The 25,496-nt window shown below is 41.6% G+C and overlaps 1 protein-coding gene across 2 annotated transcripts; it reads right to left on the reverse strand.

Annotated features, from left to right (window-relative positions):
* Positions 1-11,003: 11,003 nt before the first annotated feature.
* TGIF1 (TGFB induced factor homeobox 1) lies at positions 11,004-20,058 on the reverse strand. Of its 2 annotated transcripts, XM_054583401.1 has the most exons (5): positions 19,958-20,058; positions 19,535-19,741; positions 19,099-19,423; positions 12,789-13,012; positions 11,004-12,006 (listed from the first exon to the last, which is right to left on the reverse strand). In XM_054583401.1, exons 3-5 carry the CDS (start codon positions 19,112-19,114, stop codon positions 11,431-11,433), a joined length of 816 nt encoding a protein of 271 aa, XP_054439376.1. In that variant the 5' UTR covers positions 19,115-19,423; positions 19,535-19,741; positions 19,958-20,058; the 3' UTR covers positions 11,004-11,430. The 2 variants fall into 2 exon arrangements, with proteins under 2 accessions (XP_054439376.1, XP_054439375.1); XM_054583400.1 differs by lacking the exon at positions 19,958-20,058 and having other exon boundaries at positions 19,535-19,842.
* Between the last annotated feature and the right edge of the window lie 5,438 nt (positions 20,059-25,496).

Here is a 25,496-nt window from a genome sequence, read left to right on the forward strand (position 1 = left end):
GAACCTCTTCCCAGCCCCCACCCCCCAAAATGAGAACAGTGTAAGCAGCCCCTGGGAAAACTTCAAGAGGTCCATCATTCACATCATAGGGGTGCCAGAAGAAGAAGAGAAAGAGCCAGAAATTGGAAACTTAATTGAGAAAATATGAAAGAAAACTTTCTTAATATGGTAAAGGAAATAGATATGTAAGTCCAGAAAGCACAGAGAATCCCAAAGAAGATGGATGCAAAGAGGCCCACTCCAACACACATCATAGTTAAAATTCCAAAGATTAAAGATTAAGAGACAATCTTAAGCCCTGGCTGGTGTGACTCAGTGGATTGAGCACCAGCCTGCGAACCAAAGGGTCACTGGTTTGATTCCTGGTCAGGGCACATGCCTGGGTTGCAGGCCAGGTCCCCAGTTGGGGGTACAGGAGAGGCAACAACAGCCACACACATATTGTTTCTCTCCCTCTCTTTCTCCTTCCCTTTCTCTAAAAATGGAAGGAAGGAAGGGTGGGAGGGAAGGAGGGAGGGAGGGAGGGAGGGAGGATCTTAAAAGCAGCAAGAAAAAAGCAGTTAGTTATCTACAGGGGAGTTCCCATAAGACTGTCAGTTGATTTCTTAAAAGAAACTTTGCAGGCTAGAAAGGATTGGCAAGAAATATCCAAAATCATGAAAAATGAGGGACCTACAATCAAGATTGTTCTACCCAGCAAAGCTATCATTTACAATGGCAGGGCAGATAAAGAGTTTTCCAGACAAGGAAAATCTAAAGGAGTTCACCATCACCAAACCATTATTATATGAAATGTTACAGGGATTTATTTAAGAAAAAAAAGATCAAAGCTATGAACAATAAAATGATAATAAATACATATCTACCACCAATTGAATCTAAAAAAATAAACTAAGCAAACAGGAAAACCAGAGACAGAATCATGGATATGGAGAGTGTTTTGATGGTTGCCAGATGGGCACAGGTTGTTGGGGAAGGGATGAAGAGGTGAGGGGATTAAGAAGTACAAATAGGTATTTACAGAATAGCCATGGGGATGTTAATAAGGTACAGGAAATGGAGTAACCAAAGAACTAATCCTCATGACCCATGGACATGAACAATGGTGTGGGGATTGCTTAAGGGAGAGGGGGTGCTGGCTGGAAGAGGTAAAAAGAGGAATAATTGGGACAACTGTAGCAGCATAATTAATAAAATTTAAAAAACAGAAACTAACAAGTGTTGACAAGGATGTGGGGAAATTGGAAGCTTAGTGCATTGCAAATAGAACTATAAAATGATAAACTCACTAGAGAAACAGTATGGTAAATCCTAAAAACACTGAAAATACCATTACACTCTGATCCAGTAATTTTTTCTTCTGGGTATATACCCAAAAGAATGGAAAACCTGGTATCAAAGAGATATTTGTACACCCACTTCCATATATCCATTAGTCAAAATAGTCAATAGGAAGAAGCAACCCAAGTGTCCACCAACAGATGAATGAATTTTTTTAATGTGCTATATATACAATGGAATATTATTCAGCCTTTAAAAAGAAGGAAATTCTGAAAATGTTACAACATGGATGAGCCTTAAAGACATTATACTAAGTGAAATAAGCCAGTCACAAAAGGACAAAGACTGATGATTCCACTTATATGAGAGAGCTAGAGTAGTAAAATTCATAGAGACAGAAAGTAGAATGGTGGTTGCCAGGGGATGGGCAGAGGGAAGTTATTGCTTCATGAGTACAGTGTCAGTTTTGCAAGATGAGTCCTTGAGATGAATGGTGGTGATAGTTGCACAACATTATGAGTGTACTTAATGCCATAGAACTGTGCACTTAAAAATAGCTAATAGGATAAATTTTATATTATGAGTATTTTACCACAATTAAAAAAAATAATTGTCAGGCAGTTAGTTACACATAGTTATTCCTTGGTGAATGTCTATCAGATCTTTAAAGATTCTCTACCAATAACCCACCAAGCTTGTGCAAGGTTTATAGTTTAAGAAGCATATCTGCATCCATTACCTCAATTATCCTTACAAAATCTCTGTGAGGCAGCCCTGGCTGGTGTGACTCACTTGTTTGCGCATTATCCCATTAACCAAAAAGTTGCAGATTCAATTCCTGGTCAAGGCACACACCTGGGTTGCGGGTTCTGTCCTTAGTCAAGAAACATGCACAAGGCAACCAATCAACATTTCTTTCTCACATAGATGTTTCTCAGCTTCTCTTCTCCCTCTCTTCCCCTCTCACTGGAATCAATAAAAAAAAAATCTCTATGCAACAGGTAAGATATATGTTATTGTGATTTAAGAGATGAAGAAATTGAGGCTCAGAAAAGGTCATGGAGCTAGGAAAATGGAGAGTCAGCAATTAGAGACTAGTCTTTGATCTCCAAAAGTAGAGTCATTCCATTTTTAGAAGCATCTGGCTCCTGGAATCCTTAATGGTAAACCACCCCTACATCTCCTTAGGCTATGGTACAAGCAGTTTTAACTCAATTGGTTCATGAGCCTTACCAATTGACCGCTGTCACAAGTTTGTTTTCTGTATGACCTGGTTTATTTTACTGCACCTCATAGTCGAAGACCTTGGGTTTAACTCTGGCCAAACATCTTCCAAATGGACGTTCTTAATAACAATTCTGTATGGATGAAAAAAATTGGGTAGATAATTCCACAGTGCTCCTGGAAACCTCAAAGTACTCACTATAGATGACTTAGTAGTATAGGTGTATGAAAACTTGATTCTGTTAGGATGCAGCCAGCTGCAATTAAGACCTGGTTTAAACAATAAAATAATTGTATTGGTTCCTGAGAGTGCCAAGTTGAAAAACCTCAAAACCTTCATGTCTGGAATTATTTGGAAGTTTATTATAAATAGAACCAGGGTTTCTGGACCCTTTCACTTGCTGTTCCCTCTTTTAAGCATTGGTTTCTTCTTCAGCCTGGCTTCTGTCCTAGAATGGACAACGGCAATGGGCTCATGTCTACACACAATGGACAACAGCAGTGAGCTCATGTCTATACACGGAGTATCCAAAGGAGGAGAGGTGGGTTTAGTCCCAGTATTCTAGGCGTGAGCTTCATTCTGATTGGACTGGTAGAGTTCCATGCCAGAGCCAGCCATTGAGGCCAGGGCAATGAATGCACCAATTGGTTTGGCTGAAATCCTGTGCTCACCTCCGTGAGCCAAGGGTAGTACCCCCTTTCCCTAATTCATCTGTTTGCCCAAATGAAAAATATATGCCATTGGAAAGGAGAAAGGGGAAATGGCTATCAGGAAGAAACCAACAAGTGTATACCCCTCGAGCTTCCCATGCAGAGCTCTTGGGCCAGCGGAATGACCGGGCGAAGGGACACTGAGAGCTCAGCCATCCTTGGAGCTCCGGGCAAGGCTAGGGAAGCCAGAACCCCCAGGCAGCCTCTCCAGCCTTCAGCTGTCATTTATGTGGTACAAATGTGACCACTTTCTAGGTCTGTCATGATAAGAAAGGATTTGGAAATAACTGTACTAAAAAGCCATTTTGATAGTCCTTGCTCTGTCTGTCCTCAGGAGATCCTCAGGGTCCTGGAGCTCCTCCTGTCTTCTGTCTCTAGTAAAGAACATCACACCTGGTCTTGACAGGGTGAGCTTGGCACTCTCCAGACACCAGGCCTTGGTGTACCCCTTCTCCTCGCATCTTCTCAACAGTACCACCCCATTGGGACCCCCCAACAAATTCCACTCTCTGTCAGCTACTTCTTCACAATTCCTATGAATTATACCTGAACCACAGTACTTGGACAGTCCAACTTAATGTTTTAACATACACTATTCTCTTCCCTGGACAGAAGAGTCACCCCTAGTTTATAATCATCTTTTTGATAGTTTGTTCAAAAGAAAAAAGTTATCTCATCATTTTGAGAATACTAAATATCATCACTTGGAGAATACTGATGGTTAGTACTTTATGGCACTTTTTTTGATTGCAAATAAGCTACACTGTTATTGGATCTATATGTTTTATTACCTATGTTCTTAGGAATTTAAAGTTTTCAGAGACTAAAGAGATCATCTAATCCAACCCTTTGCTTTATTGGTGAGAAAAATAGTTTAGAGAAGTTAGTGGTATGCTGGCCCAGTATTAATATTTAGTTCCTCTGAAGCTAAGCTCAGTGCTCTTCCTTCCACATCAGGTGCCAGCTTTAGCTATATATCAAAATCACAAAACCTAAGAAACTTCCTCATTAGTGAAGACGTCCAAATGCAGAGCAGGGGGCACACTCTAGTTCCATGGGGACAGAAGCTCCTGTACTCAGGACCCTAAACTTAGCATCTTTCATAAGAACAGAAAAAAAAAAATCACAAAAGGTAAATGGAGGTCTCTTCAGAGTATTCCACTGAAGTGAGCCCAGAGGGAGGAAGAGAAAGCATATCAGAAGCGCTGGATACTCGGCCCTCTAGTAACTAAGAACTAGTGTTATTTTGAAATTTGCAGCAATGATGCCAGTACTGAAAATTCACACAGCTTAGTACGAGAGAGATGATAACCATCATCTCACCTAGTGCTCAGCGTAAGGGCCACCGCTTTCTGCAGCCTACAACCCATTTCTGAAGCCTTAACCCTACTTTCTTGTATAACTTCCTTCTAGAGGAGAAGGAAGTGGAGACAGCATTAAAGATGGGGAAAAGGAACTGAACTGCTGCTATTGTGAAAAACGGAATCTTTGAAAACTGCGAGCTGGAGGTGGGAGGAACAGTCAGGGCCAGGGCCTGGCAGGATAAGATCAAAGGCTGAAACTGGATTAGGAACATTCACCTGCCAGATGGCAATGCGGAAGCAGAACTCCGAATCTGGCCCAGGTCATGGTAGGTGTATAGAGGTAGGTCCTTCAATCTAAGATTCAACAACAAAACATGTTGGTAGGCCAGTCTGCCTTGCTCTAAAACTTTTAGAGTTTCCACTTTGTTACCTCATTTAATCCTCTCAACAACTTCGAGATCCGTATTAATTCTTACCAAGTTTAGAGATAAAGAAATCCAGGCTTACAGATGCCAGATAACTTGCTTGAGGCTACACAAGTGCAGTTCTTTTTTACCGATGGCCCCTTTTGTTCTAAAACACCTCCCAATAATTGTAAAAAGTAAGGCTTTTTAGAAATGCGAATACAATGGCATAAAATCCTGTGTCTGGGCCTTGAAAGGGAAATAAAAGTCTGAGGACAAGTATTAACTTGTAATTGAGTGTAAAAAGCCCGAGAAGCCAATTGAAAGAAAGAAGAAAAAAAAAAAGACTGGAGGTTATTGACCTACCTACTATCCTTAAGTATTAGTGTCTTGATAAGGAACATTTACCATTTGTTTATAACTCAGAATTCTCAATCCATCGCAAGGCCCAGATAATATCACTCAGATCTGTTGTCTGAGTACCATCTTCACGGACAGAATATGTTGCACTTAGTAACTGCTTTACTATAACAGAGTTCCCTAAACTGAACTGTTTCTTTCCTTACTTCCAGCATCAGGCTAGCAAGGCATTAATTTACATACCCATATATATGTAAGTGCAAATGAGTCTAAGAGCCCAGATTTATCATTTGCAGAGACCTGAGTTACGAAGAGGAATACCCTCCTCTCCCCTGCATGGATGCAGGTTTAACACTGTGACAGTACAATCAGTTGAGAATGGCTTTCAAGGAAAACATGCTGCTGTATGAAAACCCAGTGGGCAGATGTAGAAACAGGAAGGCTGAGATTAGAGTCGACCTTACAGTCCTTTTGATGTTTTCCGAGCCACCTAAGGAAACCGGTAGGCTCTGGGAGGGCTGATCAAAGGTACCTCTGCAGGTTCAAATTAACAGGAACTGGTCAATCAGAGCAGCACCTGCCTGTGAATAGAAACACATTTCACCATATAAAGTTAATCTTTTAGTCAAGCTTGGAGGTGGCAGTTATTTAATAAAACATATAGGCTAAATTTATTCCTGCTTTATCGTAGGTCTCCAAAGGGAAAATAATGCTGTTTTACTTTGTTCACATAGAGGTGTTTATTTATTTTAAAGTTGATCTTTGCTCCATGGTGTGTATCACTGAAGACCTTTGGCTCTAATGGACATACATTGTTTCAGAAAAGGTGGATGTTTGGGGGTTAGAGGTAAAGAGTGGGAGAGCATTGCCATAAATCTTTACTTTGCTTTGGAAACTGCAAGCGTGATTCAGTTAAGCTACACTCTTGTCCTAGAGCAGTCCCTAATCTCTATTTGGCGAAACGTAACTTAAAAGACATTTTTGTAGAGAAAGCTGAAAGGACCAGCACAGAGTAACTATAGTTACTAGGATAAGTCTTAAAGATTCTTACAGTCAAAATAAAAAACAGAAATGTGCTTAAAATGGTAGTAGTCCAAGGCTGCAGACTGAAAAAGCCAGTAGTTAGAAAGGAAAATGAAATACATTGAATAATACATTAAGAGTTAAGACTTACACAGAGAAGCTACAAAACAGATTTCTTGGCATTGGGCAGTTCTTCACTTCAGGCCCGGGCTAGCCTTAAGATTTAGGAAACCAGGAGGATGTGTCAGATCCTGCAAGCCTCCCTGAGAAGCACAGCTGGCCAAGGGGAAATAGAAGGGGCGAGGGGGGTGCAGTTGATAGACAGCAGAGCAGTCTTGGAAGATGAAACTTGTATATGATCAATCTGCCAAAGCAATCACCACATCTTTCCTGAACAGTGTGATAAAAATGGGGTGGTTTCAAGATCTTTCATTTCAGGCCTAGTGTGAGGAAAGTGTAAGCTTGCAGAATCACCCAATGGATGTGGGCTCTACTGCAGCTGGTATCCACAGACCAGCTGAACTTTGATGGGTCTCTTTCCTTAGATATACAGTAGGAATAACGTCTCATCAGGGTTGTGAGGATGAAATGAGATATAAACATAAAATGTTCGCTCTGGCTCGTGTGGCTCAGTGGACTGAAGTCTGGCCTGTGGATGGAAAGGTTTCCAGTTTGATTCCTAGTCAGGGCACATGCCTGGGTTGCAGGCCAGGTCCCCAGCCTGGGGTGTGCAAGAGGCAGCCAATGGATCAATGTTTCTCTCCCTTCCTCCTTTCTCTTCTCTCTAAAAATAAATAAATAAAATATTTTAAAATATTCAAAATAATAGTATAACATAAAATATTCGATAAACATACCTTGTCCTTTTCAAATTAAACTAACATTTTCATTTCAGTAGTGGATTTACAGGTGATACCAGGTAACATTACAACTTGGAAGGACTGTTAATTAGATAGTTTAAAATAAATGATGTTCCAGACTGTGGAGATTTATTGTACACAAAAGCTGAAAAAAATGTTAGCTAGTGTCATACACATTTATTTTTCACAGAATAATTTAAGCAAATCCAATTTCAAAACAAAAATCATTGGGAAGAAATTTAAAGCAATGGAATTACAACATTCTGCTCTTAATTAGCCCAAGGAGAACTAACACTAGATCTTCGAGCATTGCTTTTTACTCTCTAGCCGGTTTCCAGAGATAAACTTTATTTTTTGGTTTGATACAAATGTATGTACACCTTCTTACAGTGTTAGGTCTACATGGTAATGGCTTGATGCTATATATATGTATAAATAATTTTTTAAGATTTTATTTATTTTTAGAGAGGGACAGAGAGGGAGAGAAACACTGATGTGGGAAACAATTTTCAATCTGTTGCCTCTCCTATGCTCCCTGACCAGATCGAACCTGCAACCCAGGCACATGCCCTGACTGGGAACTGAACCCGCAAATCTTCCTGTTGCGGGAGGGTGCCCAACCAAGTGAGCCACACTGGTCAGGGCTTGGCTTTACATATTATATGGACCATATGTATACTATATATGAGCCCAGTGCCAAATTTCAAACTTACATTAAGCTTTAATTGGATAAGTTAACTTTCATAATAAGGGTGATAATTCTACAGCAAATTACATTTCTTTCACAAAGATTGTCTAATGCCCCAACAAGAAGACTGCAAAAACAAATTTTTTGTTGTTGTTGGAAAGAGACTCCTAATGTACTACTTAAGAAGAGAAACAATGACTAATTTAAAGAATTATTTAGGGAAGTGGTTCCCAAACTTGTCTATACATTATCATCACTAAGGGAGCTTTTAAAAATTCCTAAACTCAGGCCACAGTTTTTGTGTTTGTGGGATTTTTTAAGCTTCCTAGGTGATCCTGAACCACAAATATAGTACAAATTATCCAATCTACAGAGAGAACCAAGACTGATGAAAAACAGAGCCTCAGAGACAATTTCAAGCGATCTAATATAAATCTACTAGAGTTCTAGGAAAAAGCAGGAAAAAAAAACCCCTGAAGAAATAGGCAAAACTTCCCAAACATAAACTTACTGATCCAAGCAGCTTAACAAACCCTAGGCATAAATACAAAGAAAACCATACCTAGGCACATCATAGTCAAACTACTGAAATACAATGATAAAAGAGCCAGAGAAAAAGACATTACATACAAGAAAAGAATGATAAAAATGACAACTGATGTTTCATGAAAAGTGGAAGCCAGAAGATAATGCCCTTACAATGAAGAGAAAAACAATAAAAAGATTCTCAACCCATAATTCTATCTTTAGTGAAAGTTTCCTTCAAAGATAAAAGTAAAATAAATTAATTTGAATGAACAGAAACAGATGATTTGTCATGAGCAGGCCCACACAATTCTCCAAAAAATTCCTTTAAGTTGAAGAGATGATATATTATTAGGACTGACATGAATGTGTGCCTCAAAAATGGTAAATATACAACAAATACAAAAAACTATACATATATCCTCACCTCTGTTAATATTTTTGTAAGACACTATAAGTTTAAAACAAAAATTATAATGTTGTCCTGTAGCTATAATATATGAAAAACAAAAAAAGGTGAGAATGACTTGAACTACATTGTTGCAAGATCCTATACCATGTACAAAGTTGTATACTAACCCTGAGTAGATTGTAATAAATATATATATCGTAATCCCAGAGTAACAATTTAAAATGTCAACTGAAATTGAAAAATAAATTTTTTAAAAAGAGAGTATAGTTTATAAACCAATAGAAAAAAATAAAAATAAAATACTAAAAATATTTGTATGACCCAAAAGGCAGGAAAAAGTTAGAGAAAAAAACCCCCAATGGTAAACAAATACTAACATATCAGTAATTACATTAAATGTAAATCAACTACACACACCAAGTAAAATAGGCAGATTATTAGTCTAGATAAAAAATAAAGACCCAACTATATGCTATCTAAAAGAGATGAACTCTAAATACAAATAGGTTAAAAATAAGCAAATGAGTAGATATACCATGCAAATAATACACATAAAAACATTTCCATTAGGATTATTAAATTTTTTTTTACATTTCCCATTCCAATTACATTTATTTCACAAATTGTGATTCAGGATCTTTATCAACTTCAAGGGGAGAAAAATAAAACAGGCAACTTGGGGTGATTTTTCTTAAGCCTTCGGGTTTCAAATGACCCTTGACATTTTCTTTAATCACTCATATGGCTTCTTCTCTCCCTTTTCTGGTATGATTCATAAAACATAACTAGGGAAGCCTTTCATGATTTGCTGGTCTCCCTTATCTGTACTCAAAGACTTTCAGCCTTTGATCTAGCTAGTAGAGGGAGTAATGATTCTTAATCACATTTATCTCATTTTTATTTGTGTTTATTTTGTTCCTTTTATATACTTTCTTATTTCATTTTGGTTTTATCTATTCCTGTGACCCTGAGGTGGGACCAGCCCACTCAAGGCTGATGCACCCTTCAAAGCTGTGTTCCTGCCAAGCTACAGCACCATACATTTTCCTCACTTATTTTCCTTTTAAAAATTATTTGCTTATTTATTTTTAAGACAGAAAGAGTGGAAGGGGGAGCACATCAATTTGTTGTTCTACTCATTTACGCATTCATTGGTTGACTCTTTTATGTGCCCTGACAGGGATCAAAACCACAATCTTGGTGTCTGGGGATGACACTCTAATCCTTTGAGCTACATGACCTCCTGGTTGTAAGTTTTTCTCTTTCATTTATAAAAAGTCTTTGAGTTTAGCTCTTTCTACAGTAAGTACTTTCTATATAATTTCAACAGGTGACAAACTTACATTTAGAAGAATTCTTCAACATTCCTTAAAGAACGCCAAAGCTCTGATGTTCCCCCAAACTTGGACAACTCATAAGCTAGGTCAGGGCTCAAAAGAACATGACCGTCATAACAAAGAAAGCTCATACTAAGCTTGAGGACTAATGGTTTTGTGGCATGTGACAAACCTGCTCAACCATAAGTGAAAGGAACACCAATTCCCCTCTGGCCATCCTGGCTTCATAAGTAATAGTCTGTCCCAACAAACTCTACTTGTGACCTTAGAAAATAAACCTGATAAACTAACAACCTCACAGAAGACAAAGCCACACTGTTTTATTCACTTTAGAAAATGTTTTAAGAGGTGATTTCTGTTCAAATTAGTGCTCTATTTGAATGTAAAGCCCTTATCTAACTGTACCACTAAGTAAAGTTTAAAGGGTAACATGAAAGAGGATAATACTAAGAGACTGCTTAGGTTGTTATTTACTTCTGAAAACTTAAGCCATAATCAGGTGCTTTGAGACCTTTCTTTTTAACACTGGTCATGTTTTAATATACGCAGGACAGATTACTAAGGGCTTTGGTGGTTAGCTAAACACTGATGGAATGACTCATTTCAATTTGCTGTACAATTTTAAGAAAAGCTTTTTGCCTATCAAGAATAAATATCACACATCCTGTTTATACATACTGGCTTGTTGTCTTCAGTTCTTCAAAGAGCTGGTGACACCCCCTTAACTCACACTCCACCCAACCCCCAACTTCCTCTCATTGGTGTGATATATATTCCTACTCACTATTAAGAAGCACCTCCCTCAACAAAACACTCTGTTGTACAGTACATTTTAAAGAAAATACTTTATTATATCATGAAAAAAGGCATCAACTAGATTTATACTTGTTTGAAAAAAAATTGAAAATTTATTAGACAGTATGTGGGCATCCTGTTCCACATGGGAATGAGAAGATGCTATAGGTTCTCTAAGTATTGCACAGTCTGAAAAAAAACACCAACACAAAAAAAAAAAGGGAAGAGGAGAAAAAAAAAAAATCACATGATTTTGGGAACATTCTCACATTATGAATAATCTACCAAGAAACATTAAAAAAAAAACTTTTTGTTTCTACAGTAGCTTTAGTTTATAGTTGTTGGAATGACTGTATTCCATTGAAGACATCTCAGTAACAGGAAGCTTCATTTTAGCAATCCCATGTGCAAATATTAATAAAAAAATATATAAAATAATGCAATTAATCTCTTGCCATCACCCCGGCAATCATAACATTTGTGAGAACTGTTTTGCTTGAAAAGGGTTACACTGTAAGTTTTGCCTGAAGCTCCATTTCTGCAGCCCGTTTGAGTGCAACATCCACTAGAAGCTGAAATCCGCTAAAATCCTGATTGAGGTCCGGTGGAGTAGGGGGAGGAGTGTTGAAAAGACCACTTTGTGTATTTGTGCTTGGTCCAGATTTACATGTGTCCTCTGGGTACACGAGCGAGGTGTCTATAAAGTTGCTGGCTGCTATCTGCTGTATATCTGTGTTTTGTCCCACACCAACTGGCTGACAGAGAGAGAAAGGCACATCTTTTAATGCAGTCACAGTGGTATGACAGATTACTGAAGGACGAGCCAGAATTGATCCTGGAGATGATGGCTTAGGGGATGGTGGCCTTCCTAGGGCTGGGTTGGGTCCCGCTGTACAGGAATGAAACGGGCTCTCCTCTAGAGTTGGCATGAAGTTTTTGATGCCCATCGCTGACTCCACAGAGCTTGCTTCAGAAATCTTGGCCCCACGGCGAGAAATTGTGAATTGATTTGGATCTTTGCCATCCTTTCTTAGCATGTCAGGGAGGAGCCTGCGGCGGGCGTTGATGAACCAGTTACAGACCTGAAATTATACAGGTATGCTTTAACACTCGGCATGCACACTCTGAGAACCATCCATAAATGCCTACTTGATCTCTCTTTGCATCTAAGAAGGCATGAAAAAACTTACTGGAACTTACAGTTATTCCAAAATATTTGAGCCCAGCCAAGGAAAAAAACTGCTTCCTGTCATTAAACCTGCTCGCCTTCTAATACAAATGCCTTTTTTTGTCTTATCATCCTTAAACCTTTTCAGGAGGAAGAAAAAAGTATAAATTCTTAATTGTCTAAAAATGATTTTAGGGCAGGAGGTTTACCTTTTAACTTTCCCCCTACATTAACCGATCACCTACTGCCCCAACATGTAAGTTAATCAACTACAGGAAAATCTTTCCTGTATGAAAAGGGCCACTCCCCCCAGTTACTGATTTTTCTCAGTTCAAATCACTGTGTCAACAGACAGACATGAATTACCTCACTAAAGTCTGTCCTCGTTTAAATATCAAAGCAGTTTCCTGGGTAATAGAGTAAGATTTAACCTCCTTTTTATGTTTGTTGCATAAAGCAAGGCTCTTTTAGGCATTAAGGAAAATGTTATTTGACAGATGACTGTCCAGTGTTTCTGTTTCTCTAAACAGCCAGTTATTAGCACTATCAGCACTAAAAAGTTTACAAGATACTCCTTTTTCTTTTTTTTGAGTTGGGAAGCACTTAATGACTTGACATACAGGAATGTTATAAAATGACTTTAGGGAAAAAAACCCCAAAACCTGTGTGCATATACCTCATGTTCTTTTTCCTCACCTGTAGTGTAGATAGGTGTGTTTGTTGCGATAGTAATGCTTTTTCTTGCTCTGAGGGATAGGCATTGTATCGGTGCTCATACAGCCAATCACGGAGAATCTGCACAGATTCCTTGGGCAGGTTGCCCCTTCGCCTTCTTTTGCCTGAGCCAGAAGAGGAAAGGTCCAGGGGGATATCCATGCTGTCATCATCCTCAGTCTCACTGCCGGAAGCTGCAACAACACCTAGAAAAGGACAAAGGCCAGCCATTAACCGCTTTCATCAGCAGAGCACCTACTGCAAAACATCTCTTTTGACCATTCAGTGTAAACATGATTTCTCAACTACTGGGAGCCCAAGGAGGGACCAGTTTCTGTTCTGAACTACCAAGAGCACATGTAAATTATTAGGAATAATTTGACTAAAACCACATTCTAGATTCTTCACCAGTTGTCAGATGGTTGAGAATCATATTCACTTTTCTATAGCACCTAACTTTTCACATTTCTTTGGAATGATACTCAGAAAAGTTTTTCATTTTGTCCAAGAGACAAAGCTCCACCCACAGTGAATAATAGGTTTGCCACCTGTGTATCAGCAAAGGTGCAACAGCAGATGGAATGTGTCTAACAATCTGCCAATCTGCTCTTTGAGGTCACTGCTGTCTAGGATAAATCTACTGAGTACCCTGTTGTACATTTTAAATGTTATTTTTCCTCTTTCTCTACTGAAGTTTTGAAATAAAAGGGAAGATTCATACTTTTTTTTTTTTTTTTTTGCTGATATTAGGAGGGAAAATTATACACTTATCCCAGTTAGTATTCTAAAGATAAAATATATGTCAAAATTTTCTGCTAACTGCATGGTCACTTTTTTTTCATGGATATTTACATTTGTTCAAAACTTGATACTTGCTTTTAATAACTAGTACTAGTCATTCTTTACTAAATACAATCACTGAAGTTTTCAGTGTTGTTACACAAAAGTATTTCCTATTAGTACTTTAGTAAGAGAATAAAGATGCCTAAACTGAATAAAAATTTTAATTTCCACAAACTTCAACTGCCATATTAATCTGAAGTGAGAATACTACATATCAATAAGCAGAGTTGTCTTGAATTATTACAAGACAAAGAAAACTGAATATGCAACCCCAGAGGAAACTCTCTTTTGTCTCTTAAGTACTTTAATCCTACCAGAAATTTTAAGAATTCACAAACCATAAAGGATATTCAAATCACACATACACTGGTTCAACAAAAATTCAGACCTGGCCCTTTTAGACATTTAAACATAATTTAGAACTTTAAAATATTTAAATAACTGCTTTTAACCCTCCCCCTCTGCAAAAGGACACAGGCAAGTCTTGGTGACTGAAGAAATACATTCTCTTTGTTTAACACAACTTAAAATCTTAAAAATATAAACAAATTATAAACTATCACATGCTTGAACATACCAGTATTTCTACATAAAGAAAATTAATTAAAATAACACAAAATTTAAAGGTATGCATTCTTTTTTTGAGCAATCAGAACACACATTTATTAAGTTTTCAGTCTCACACAGCATGGTTCATGATGCCCCCAAACAATTATAATAGTGGCATCAAAAATCACTGATCACATGTCACCATAACAATTATAATAATGAAAAAGCTTGAAATAGTGTGAGAATTCCCAAAATCTGACAGAGAAACACAAAGTGAATGAATGCTGTTGGAAAAATTGTGCTGATCTGCATACTGCAGGGTTGCCACAGAGGTTCAACTAGTAATAATCACACTATCCGTGAAGCACAATAAAGTGGAGCATAGTGAAATGAGGCATGCCTGCCCTGTGCCTGCCTGTTTTCTATATGAACGAAAAGATAAAGGTATGCATTCTTAACTTTGTTGACACAAACTTTGAGTGGTTTACCTGAACAGGAAATAAAAACAGAATATTTCTCAAGTGATAAACCATTCAATGGACTTCTGAGGGTTTTTTTTTTAAACCATCCTTTTAAAGGCTTTTAGCACAATGAAACTGAAAAAACTACACATTCAAAGATTTGTTGATGAGGTATCTTCCCAGTTAATTGAGTCTGACTTTACTTGGTGACACAGGGTTAGTTTTGGACTGCAGGGGGCAGAAGGTACTGGAGGGAGTGTCCACTGAAAAGACAGAAACTTCAGAAGACAAAGTGAATCAAGTTCTAACAAAAGAGCACGATGGTCTTGCAAATTCACTTTAGCTTCAGGCTTAGTAAATAGCCATCAATAAACCACACAGCAATTGTAAATGTTAACCCCTCTGTATTTAACGGTTCCCTTCACAGAAGCTTTTATTAAACTGCTTAAAAAAAAAAGGTACATTTTAAACCAAAACTCCTTTCACTGTCGAGAATATCAGAAAAATTCAAAACCCACATTGAAATTTGGGTGGAGAGCTATTTATAAAAAAACCTTAATAAATTATAAATGAGTTTGTTTTACATTTGCAAAGAAATCTAGCTTTTAAAATCAATCTTTTAATAATTGAATGACTAAAATAAATCTTGTTTAAACTCCTCAATGTCTGAAAAGCCAGACATTCTTCTCAAGGCTGTTACCCACTCTCCCTTTTAAAAATTTTTTTAAAGTGTGAAAATTTGCTCATTGAGTTCAACTGTAAGTTGATAATGACAAAGAGTTTAAAACAAACAAATAAACAAAACCCTGCAGCCTGCACTTTGATCTGCTTAAGTTTGACAAGAAGGCTGATCTTTCAGAATAGGTTAGTGACACACAAAAGCAGGTTTCAGTTAAACAACACCAAGTTGCGCTGTGACTTTACTCTGTTCTCAGTTCATTTAAATAAATGAATGCCAGGCCTCTGGACCTCTTTACAAATATTTCCAATATGTGCACAAAAGCTGAAGTAACAGGAAGTTAAGACTTCAGTTTCTTGGCTACAGCAGCTGATATTTCACTGCAACAAACCACGTTTGCTGCTGTCAGGACTATTTTCATTAAAACTCTCCCTCCGGATTGCGGCTCAACTTGGAAAAACAAAAAGACTTTTCCACGTTACTCATTTCCTATTGTAACAGAGCTTTTGAAAAGTTTCCCGGTTACGACTTGTTTCCAAAGTCCTGCTTTCTGCTTACACTTAAAAAAAAAAATGTGGTTGGGGGGAGGGGTGTAGGGAATCACAAGCCTCCTTTACTCCGTTCACATAGACAAGGAAATGTACAGAAAGCTAAAAGCCTATGGTCCCACAACTGTAAAAAGCAATCTTTTCTTTTCTGAATAGAAACTGGGAGTGCGAGAGCTAGAGAGATAGTGGTTGTAAATTTAGGTGAGTCTAAAAAAGAATCTAGAAATAAGAATAATCGAAGGAATCCCTGGCAAGGGAGCTCAGTTGGTCACAGCTCCTCTGGATAAGTCAATGTTGCAGGCTCCATCCCCGGTCAGGGCACATATAGGAATCAACAAATGGACGCATAAATAAGTGGAATAACAAATCCATGTTTCTCGCTCTAAAAAAAAAAAAGAGAGAGAGAAAGAGAAAGAGAAAAGTGGAAGGAAAAGTTTAAGTACACAATTAGGAAAAAGCAAACCTAACCTGACAAACATCCTTTCTGAGATGAGAGTATCTCAGAAGTGACAGGAATCACTAAATTCAAGGTGTGCTTGGTGGGTTGCTGCCACAGAACAATTGTAAAGTAAGAATTCCATACTGTCAGGAATGATGAACAAAAAGACTTCGGGGATTTTCCTGGACGACCCTTCTTTCTACTTGGCTTAAAGCCATTTGGGGAGATTTTTTTTGGCATCCTCAGCTTTCTAAGACGAGACACTTATCACAGGCCAGCCTTCCTAAATCCCGGGCTCTGCGATAGAGTTTAAGGTTCTTTTGTTTTCAAGAAAACTTGAAAAGATGTTCAGAGACTTCGATAAAATAGTCTAACCTCACAAGCCAGGCGGGACAGACTTCTTCCGGAGTCCTTAAGCGAGCACACGGAAAGCTGGCCCCACCAAGGTGGGGAGGTGAGGCGGTGGGGAGGGGGACCTAGGAGGCCTGGAGGGAGGAGTCCGAGAGGGAGGACGGCCAGCCAGCTTTTGTTCTGCTGGCGAGTTCCTCGGCCCCCACTGAACTCGGCCCCTCCAACAGTACGAGTTAGCACAACCAGGACCTCAAGAGTTTCAGATTACAAGAAACTAGACACGCTGCCGTGAATCTCTACATTCTGGAGGAGCCTGCCCACCCCCATAAGATTTACCAAGAAAACCTACAAAGGGAAAGAAACCGATCAAACCCGGCTGTCTGCTTCCCAGCACTGGCTCCACACCAGTTGTAAAGTTTCCCCTCTTGTTTCCTTGAGTCGGCGACCTGGCGCGCCCTGGGCTGCTGACCCCAAGTATTCCCATCCAGTGGCCAGCGGGGGCCCAGCCTGGTTCCTCTGAAGAGGGGAGAGGAAAAGGACATGACGGGGGGGGGGGGGGCGGGGGGGGCGCGGCGGGAACAAGCGGAAATAGTCCGGGGGTGGGGGGCTGGGAGAGGCAACAGAGAGAGGGGTTCCCGAGTGCCTGGGAGTGCCGTGGAAGGGACGAGGGACAATTGGGGTGTGAGGGAATACCCAAAATTGCTCGGGGAGGGGACGGATAGGTACCCTAGAGTGCCGAGGGATCGGCGAGGTACGCCAGGGGGGTGTACCTGAGAGTGCTGGGGGTACCTGGGAGGGCCCCATGGCAAGGTACCCAAAGGCCTGGTGGTGGTGGGGTAAGGACCCGGGAACGCTTTTATAGGTGGGGGTGGGGGACTGGGAATGCTAATCAACGCTTCTCACACCAGAGCCCGACAATGAGGGGGAGTCCATACCGGCGGAAGCCTAGCTTTGCACTGAACTCACAATCACCACTATTCAAAAACATCCTTCCCACAACTTATCCCAGGAAGAACGCCCTCCAGCCGAGATCTAGACCTGTCAATCTTCACGAGTAGACAGGGCCTTCCAGGGGCCATCCAGGGTGCTCCGGGAGCCCAGCTATACCCTCAAAACTCTAGGCCCCGTGTTCTCACTCTGCCCCTTGGAAGGGGGTCAGTAGGACGTCCTACTACTAACCACTACAAGAACCCCAGCTTTTGACATTTAATTTCACTCCCTCTGGGAAAGCATGAGATGAGGCGTGTTTCAAAGTCACCAGCCCATAATCAAAACATCGGCACCTCAGGGTGAAAACGGGCCTTAGTAATCGTCTAGTGTTTGAGGCTGCCCCACTCTAACTTTATTGTTTTAACTGTATCCGTGAGAGGAGTCTGAAAGAATGTGGAGTTACAAAAACTATGGGGCGCTCCTGCGCGTGCGCAGCAGCGCGCCCCCTCCCCCGCGCTGGCTTCCCAGAGTGATTAACTTCTGTTTTGAACCACTTAACATAAATCACAACAGAAAAGGCAACTGTGGCCCACGACGGAACATTCGAGGTACCTCCGCGTCAGGGACTCAAAAGTTCACTTCAAGCGGGAGCTAACTAACAGCACTCTTTGACCTTCCGTGGTGGCAGGGGTTTTTTCCCCCTGTGTATTTTGTTTTTAAACTAGGCTGACGGCAACGTTTCGTGGAAACAATGACAGACTCACTCTTTGCACTTACAACCAAGCCTGCTTGTCACACTTGGACTCATTCTGACTTGCATGCTGCTTTAAGCTGCCTGCCCTCAGTCCTAAACGCTGCATGTTGCCCTAGATTCTTCGTGGGAAAACTTTGGGAGGCCGTTAATTTTTCACTCTACCTTTCCAAAGTTTCCGATCCCCGAGGGCGATGTAGGGGCCTGAGCAGCATTCCTTCGATTGTGAAAACAACTCATCCCCCGAGAAAAGAATGCCCGGGCTCAGCTCGCAGGGAGCCGAGGCCCTAGAGTCCGAGCCCAACTTTCAGACAAAGGCGCTCCCGGCCGCCCCCCAGGTCGCTACGGGAAAAGCGGGGCGGGGGCACCCCTCGAACGGAGCCCACAACCCCAGCCTGCGAGAACCAGCGAGAAGCCACAAGGCGTCTCAGCGAAGCGTGGGGTGTCGGCTGAACAATGAAACTTGGGAGTCGCACAAACAAGGCGGTGAGCGTGTTTCTTGACACTGTGCCAGCAGCATGGAGAGGTACGTCTCTCCACAACAGCCCCTCATGTTGTGTCTAGAGGGAAAACAACTGCCATTTCAGACGCAGCCTCAACAAAGAGCGCGGCCGCGGTTGGAGGCGGAGAGCCCTGGGGCTGGGAAGTCCAACAAGTCGCTCTCGCCCGAAGCCCGGCGCGGCCCGGCGAGCACGTTTTCCCGGGACTCGCGCCCACGGGGCGACAGCCCGCGGAACTTACCTTTCTTGCTTTTCATTCTCGAGTTGTCCTTCCAGCGCAAGACACTACTGGGGTCTCGGAAGGCTCAGGAGCGGAGGGGTAGGGGGCAAGCGGCTGTCCTCCTTCCCAGCGGACTTTCCGGTAACTTGCAGAACTCGCTCCAGTAGTTATTGCTACACGAGGCGCTCGGATCCCAGGCGCCCGCTTCTTGGGTGGAATTCAAGTGACACTTGGGCTTCCTCCTGCCGGGATCTTCTGGCAGCCAGCCGGGGACTCTCCCTCGCCCAACTCACTCCCCTCCCCAGCCGCTCCTTTGTTCCCTGCTCCTGCTCCGCGCACCTCGGCGCTGTCAGATTAAGAGAGGCGAGGAGGGAAGGTACAGGAGGTCCTGCCTCCGCCCCCAACCGCCCGCCCCGTCCCCCGCCCGCCCCGCCGCTTCTCCGCCCCTCCCCCGCACCTTCCAGCCCCTGGGACGGCACTCGGGCCTCGCCGCGCCGCCTCACTCGGCGCCCCGAGCGCCGCCGTCACCCGTTCCTCGTGGGGGTGCCAGAGCCCAGAAACCGAGCCTCCGTCCCTGCTGCGTGCACACCTCCCGCATCCCTCGCTGGTCGCGGCCACACCAGCCGAGTATCCGGGTTTCTCCTTTGGGCCTTTCTTCCCGGGGCTAACGAGAATGTGTTTGGTTAGGAAATTGCAACAGATGGAAATCAGGCCACCCCCTTCTTCCCCTCCTCTACCCCAGGGAAGAAAAGGCCCCCCGCTTTCGTTTTTGACAGCTGCCCCGCACTCCACCGTCCCGACTGCAGCCGCGGGAGAAGACAGCCGCTTCTGATTCAAGGGGCGGGGCACCGTAGGAAAAGTATTCGGGACAAGAACCAACTTCTTCCAGAATGTGCGGCTGCCATTGACACGCGGGCGCGGCGCGTCGCACCCTTCTCCTCCCGGGGCTCTTCCTCCTACAGCCACAGTGTGAGGGGGGAGGGTAGGATGAGACACAGACACCCGAGACGGATGACTGTACCCCCGGGCTAAAGCTGCGAGTTCCGGACTGGGTCGCTAGGCAGTTTCGAAATCTAACACGTTGCGACGGACACTTGTCATGCTCACATGCTCTTTAAAAGTCTGTGCCTGGGGACGGGCGCGCGCCCGTCCCGCTGCCGCTCGGCCCGACACTCGCACCCTTGGACCTGGGCAGCTGCCGCCTTCATGGAAAGGAGGTGACCCACGCCTGGGCTGCTCGTCTGTTTCGATAAAAAGTCTACTTTTAAGACTTAAACCCTGCTAGGGGACCCCCTTTTACCATCGGGTATTTCAGACAAACTAGTCATTGAGTAAACACATGATCCGGTTTATTTTGGTTGAGAGGAAGACTCCAACACGAGTTCCTTGATGAAATTAACCTTTCAAAAGACCGAATGCTGCTTGGCTGATTTCAAGCAACGCATGCCCCCTCCCAGCCCTCTCCTCTGGGTCTAGTTTTCGCGTGTGTCCTGTGGCTTTTAAGTAAACGAACTGTCACTGTCACATGCCGCAGTGACTTTCCCCATCACTTAAAAGCGAAGGGCGGGGGCGGGGGTGGGGGCCCACAACGTAAATAACCCTGGTAGAGACGTCAGTGCCTGAGTCGGCCTCCAGTTTCAGCTCTGTGCTGTTTTTGTTTTGTAACCTCAATGGAGAACCCGGCAGGAGTAGGTTCGGTGGGAATAAGGTTAAACCTGAGGGCTACAGCAGTCTAACGATGACTAATTAAGCTCTGGAGCCTCCGTTTTAGGATTACACTGAAAATTAAAGCCAGTCTCCCACCCACTCACCCTTCCAAAAAAGACTCCCGCGCCGGGAGAGTGAATTAAGGCCAGAGTTTACAAAGCTTGGGTGGTTTTTCCAATTACAGGACTTAAAATGAATAAACAAGGAAAAAAAGCGTCACTCTAAGAAGGCAGGAACCTTACGATTTTTTTTCTTCTGTGGTTTGCCGGCTGCTCGGCACCTAAGAGAACACACATCTGAAACGACAAAGCAGGGAAACTTGGTCCTAGAGTAGACCCACAGCCTGGAAGCTCCCCTGCAACTTGCTGTTCCTCCCCAGGACCTGGCTGGAGATGAATCGTCTGCGGAGCCCGAGTGCGGGACAGATGTGGGGCGGGGCGGGGGTGGGGGCCGCCGGTTAGAGGGCAGCTGGCTTCTAGCATTTGAAGGCTTGTTTGTTGCTGGGATTGGTGGCTCCTAAAGGTTGGGGAAAGGGAGGGGAGGAAGGAGAGACGCAGGGAGGAGGAGTCCCAGGCCGACGGCGCGACTCCGCGGTTTGATTGGCAGGAGCCTCATCTGGAACCAGGCGGTTACTGGGGAGACGCTTTGTTTGCTAACTTCGAAAGTGGCTTCGGCTGCCTCGGCCGCTTTCGAAGCCACTCAACAAAACACGCCTCCAGGTCGCCTTAACCCTCCCCCTGGCCGCTTTCAGCAGCTCGCGACAAAAAATGTTTCCTTCTTCCGCGTGGTTATCCTTGGCCACGCGGTGGCTCTCATTCTGTACACAAAGGTGTCTTTTTCTACGTCTAGGTGAACTTGCCCAATTACTGGGATTCTCAGGCAACCGAAATGGAAACCGAGAGTTGAAACGAGTTTATAGCTAGAAAACAAACTTTCGGGGGGGGGGGGCGGGGGGACGCACAGAATTAAAAGCCTCTTTTAAATTGCGAAGAGAAAAAAATTGAACTTTAAACTCTCTTGCTGGACGTACGGCTTGATCAGGCCACTGCTCACCATATCGAAGCCGTTATTAAAAGTTGAGAGATGTTCCAAAGAGGCGGGCGAGCACGTTTCTGTGTGATGACTCCCCAGGCAGAGGCCCCCCCGCCCTCAAGGCTATTTCCCAAGTTTGGAGCTTTGAATTGGTGGGTTCTGAGAAGTGCCCGGAGTCTGCATAACACTGGCAAGAAAAACAACCCAAGGAGTGGGCTCGAAAAACCAGCAAATGCTTAGAATATTTTTTGTTTATTTGCCTTTTCCAAGGTGGAAAAGCAAGTTTTAGTTACGGCTGTGTCAATTCCTTAGTGTCACAGGTAGGGCCTCTCCTTAAAACTGGAAAACTGATCCAATTACTTAAGATTCTTTCTCGTGCTAAAAAATTTTAGTTAATAAAAAATTATATGGATTCATATTGGGTGAAAGAAGTGAAATGATGCTTGGTGCTCAAGAAAGCTGCTGATAATCGTTTTCGCCATTGTTTTTTTCCCTCTAAGCACGCGTAGTTCCATTAGGTGTCTTATCTTCTAAAGTTGCCTCAAGGCCAAGAAACAGTTGTTGAAGTTACTTTTCACAGCCTGCAAACGTTTCAGAGGCACATAAACCAGAGAAATGTATCAGTATATCCAGTTAGTTTTAGGCCAGGTCCATGGTGGGATTGGAGAATGTATTTCATTTATCTACTCAACCACCATTGATTACACATGCATTCCATTTGGCTTTGTCCTAGGTGAAGGAATGATGACTCACTCAGTGGCTGGATCCCTTTTGCTTCTAGTCTCTGGGGGACAGATACTTACTTCTTTTTCTTTTTTTCTTTAAATTATTTTTTTAAAATTAATCTTTATTGTATTTTTTTCTATTACCATTTAGTCACCTTATAACCTTCTCCTCCAGGGACAGATATTTAGAAAAAAAAAATATGCAGACTGTTAGGCACCAAACACTGTGGCAAGGATTCTATAATCATCTCTTCACATCTCAGGTCAGGGGAATAGGGTTGCTTTAAAAGATAACCATTGTCTTTTCAAGGGCCTGGAGCTAAGCTACAACCATCATGTGATTTTTTCCGACCCCATCAAGATTATCTCCAATTCTAAGTTACATGAATGATGTAAATCGTGCACGACTTTAGGTTGTAATCACTTTTCTTCTAACCTGCACGTTCCCTCCCATCCTCGTCCCTCTGTAGCCCAGTCCTCATTTTCCTTTGCCTATAGATTTGGAATCATGGGCACAGAGTGAAAAAATAATGCGTTGAGCACAGCCTTTACCCTCTTTTGGACTCTTCATGTATCTGTAGTGTGCTTTACAGTTTATGAACCACTTAAGTGATCTTATTTAATAGCACAGTAAAGTAGGTTATTATTTTTTCCTTAAGTCAACATACCATGAATACATCCAAATATAACAAAGCAAAAGGGTATAAAACCAAGTGCTGGGCATAAATTATCTGGCTTTAAATCAAGTTTCCTCTGTCATCCTTTGGTTGAAGAGCTCACGGATGTGGAAGGCAGTGAATAAGGCAGATACTAAGTGCAGGTGATGGCACCAGGGCCTCCTGAACTTGTGAGGGTTGCTTGAATATCTCTTCTCTGGATTCTACCAGTAGTTTTATGAAAGGCTCTCTTCCAACTTGCCAGATTTTTGTGCTTTTTTTTCTTTTCTCATTTTCCAATTACAAAAAAAAAAAAAGAAGAAGAAGTCTGTGCTCAAAAATTCAAGAAAGTATACAAATTGAGATATAAAAGACCTCTTTAAAAAAAATAAATAAAAGACCTCTTAGTTTCTCTCTTCACTCTCCAAATGCGCATGCGTACACTACATACAAATGTAAGGGGTCTTTTTTATTATTTGTTGTTTTCATGTGCCCTCTGCCTGGAGTCTGAGGAGTCTCTGATATCCTGACCTAAATTTAAGTTATCTGTACTGCTACCATCTACCTCAGGGTTTCTTAACTACAGCCCCATTAATATTTGGGACCAAATAATTCTTTGTTGTGTATTTTAGGATGTTTAGTGGCATCCCTGGCCACTTACCAATACTTGTAAGTAACACCCATCCCCCAAGCTGTGACAAAAAACATCTCAAGATTTTGCCAGAAGTCCTCCAGAGGAGATGGAAATGACCGGGAGTGGGGGTTGGAATGGATGTGGGGAGGATCACCTCCGGTTGAGAACCACAGATCTAGCTCGACCCTTCCTGTATTTTTTCCATAACACCACAGTTTAAATTATTTTGATTATTAATTTGTTTATTTTCCTTTGACTCCCACTAAAATAAGACTTTCAGAATATGATGCCAGATTTTACCTTATTCCCTTTCTTTACTTCCATGAAAATAGCTAATCCATTCACATGTTTCCATTTATCTTCCCAAACTGTAGAGGACCCATTTATAATAGCAAAAAACACAAACAAAAAACAAACAAACAAAAAACAATGAAACATCTAAGAAGAAATTAACAAGAAATACGTGCAAGTTTTATGAAGAAAATTGTTAAAGTTCTACTGAGGGACAAAAAGGAAGATGTAAGTAAAATAAAAAAATGTAACATTGTTTTCTAGCAAGATTCAATAATGAAAGCAGAAAACTGGCTATTTTCCCCAAATCACTATTTATTTTTAATTGATTTTAGACAAGATGGAAAAGAGAAAGAGAAAAAAAAATGAATTTGTTGTTCCACTTATTTATGCATTCATTGGTTGATTGTTGTATGTGCCCTGCCTGGGATGAAACCCACAACCTTTGAGTCCTGGAGATTACTACAACACTCTAACTAACTGAATTATTTGGCCAGGGCCCATATCAATCTTTAAATTCAAAGCAATTTCCATTAAAATACCAACAGGATTTTTTTTAATTGCCACAGTTCATAAAAAATAAAGATCTCACAAAAACCAGGGAAATTCTAAAAGAGAAAGTTGGGGTGAGGGAAAACAGGGGAATCCCCACTAAATATTGAAGTGTTTCGAAGTTGATAATAATTAAGACATAAAAGTTTTGTACTGAAAATAAATAAAGAGGAAACAAAGAACAATGAGACACTAGAAGATATAGAGAGATTTAGATTTTGGCAAAGGTGGCTTTTTCAGATTAAATTGAATTGGGACAATTATCTATTTTTAGTTGAAAATAAAGCTGAATCTCTGTCTCATTCCTTTAACAAAAATAAAATTCATTTAGTCAAAGATTGAAATATTAAAGTAATTTAAAATGCACCAAATATGGTCTAAAACAGGTGGGGTGTGTGTGTAAGTTTGCTTCCGAGGGACATTTGACATTGTTGGAACACATTTGGTCATCACAGCTACTGAGGAGGGAAACCTACTGGCATCTAGTGGATAGAGGCCAGGAATGCTGCCAAACATTCTACTACACAACAGGACAGATCTCCACAACAAAAATTATCATGTCCAAAATGTCAATAGTGTGGAGGCATGAATATAATCTTGGAATGGTGAAGGCCTTTCTAGTAGGACACAACAATGAGAAGGAATAAAGTATATAAATGTTTATAAACATATTTTTTTTTAAAAACTATGCTTGAGGAAAAATTTCATAAAATTTTCAAAAGCAAAGAATCTGGGAAAAAGTACTTGCACCACCAATTTACCTAATATATGAAGAGCTCATAAAAATCATACGAAAGAAGAATCCTGTTTTTTAAAAGTTGG

This window comes from Pteronotus mesoamericanus, unplaced genomic scaffold, assembly GCF_021234165.1.
Source record: "Pteronotus mesoamericanus isolate MK-2021 breed Mesoamerican mustached bat unplaced genomic scaffold, CSHL_Meso_final contig_74, whole genome shotgun sequence".
NCBI classification, from domain to species: Eukaryota; Metazoa; Chordata; class Mammalia; order Chiroptera; family Mormoopidae; genus Pteronotus; species Pteronotus mesoamericanus.

Bases quoted from the DNA above. Each gene is read 5' to 3' on its own strand.
- TGIF1 (XM_054583401.1), bottom strand. The intron at 12,007-12,788 runs GTGAGGAAAAAG...GTATAATTTCAG, and splicing joins CACACCTATCTACACTACAG to GTCTGTAACTGGTTCATCAA.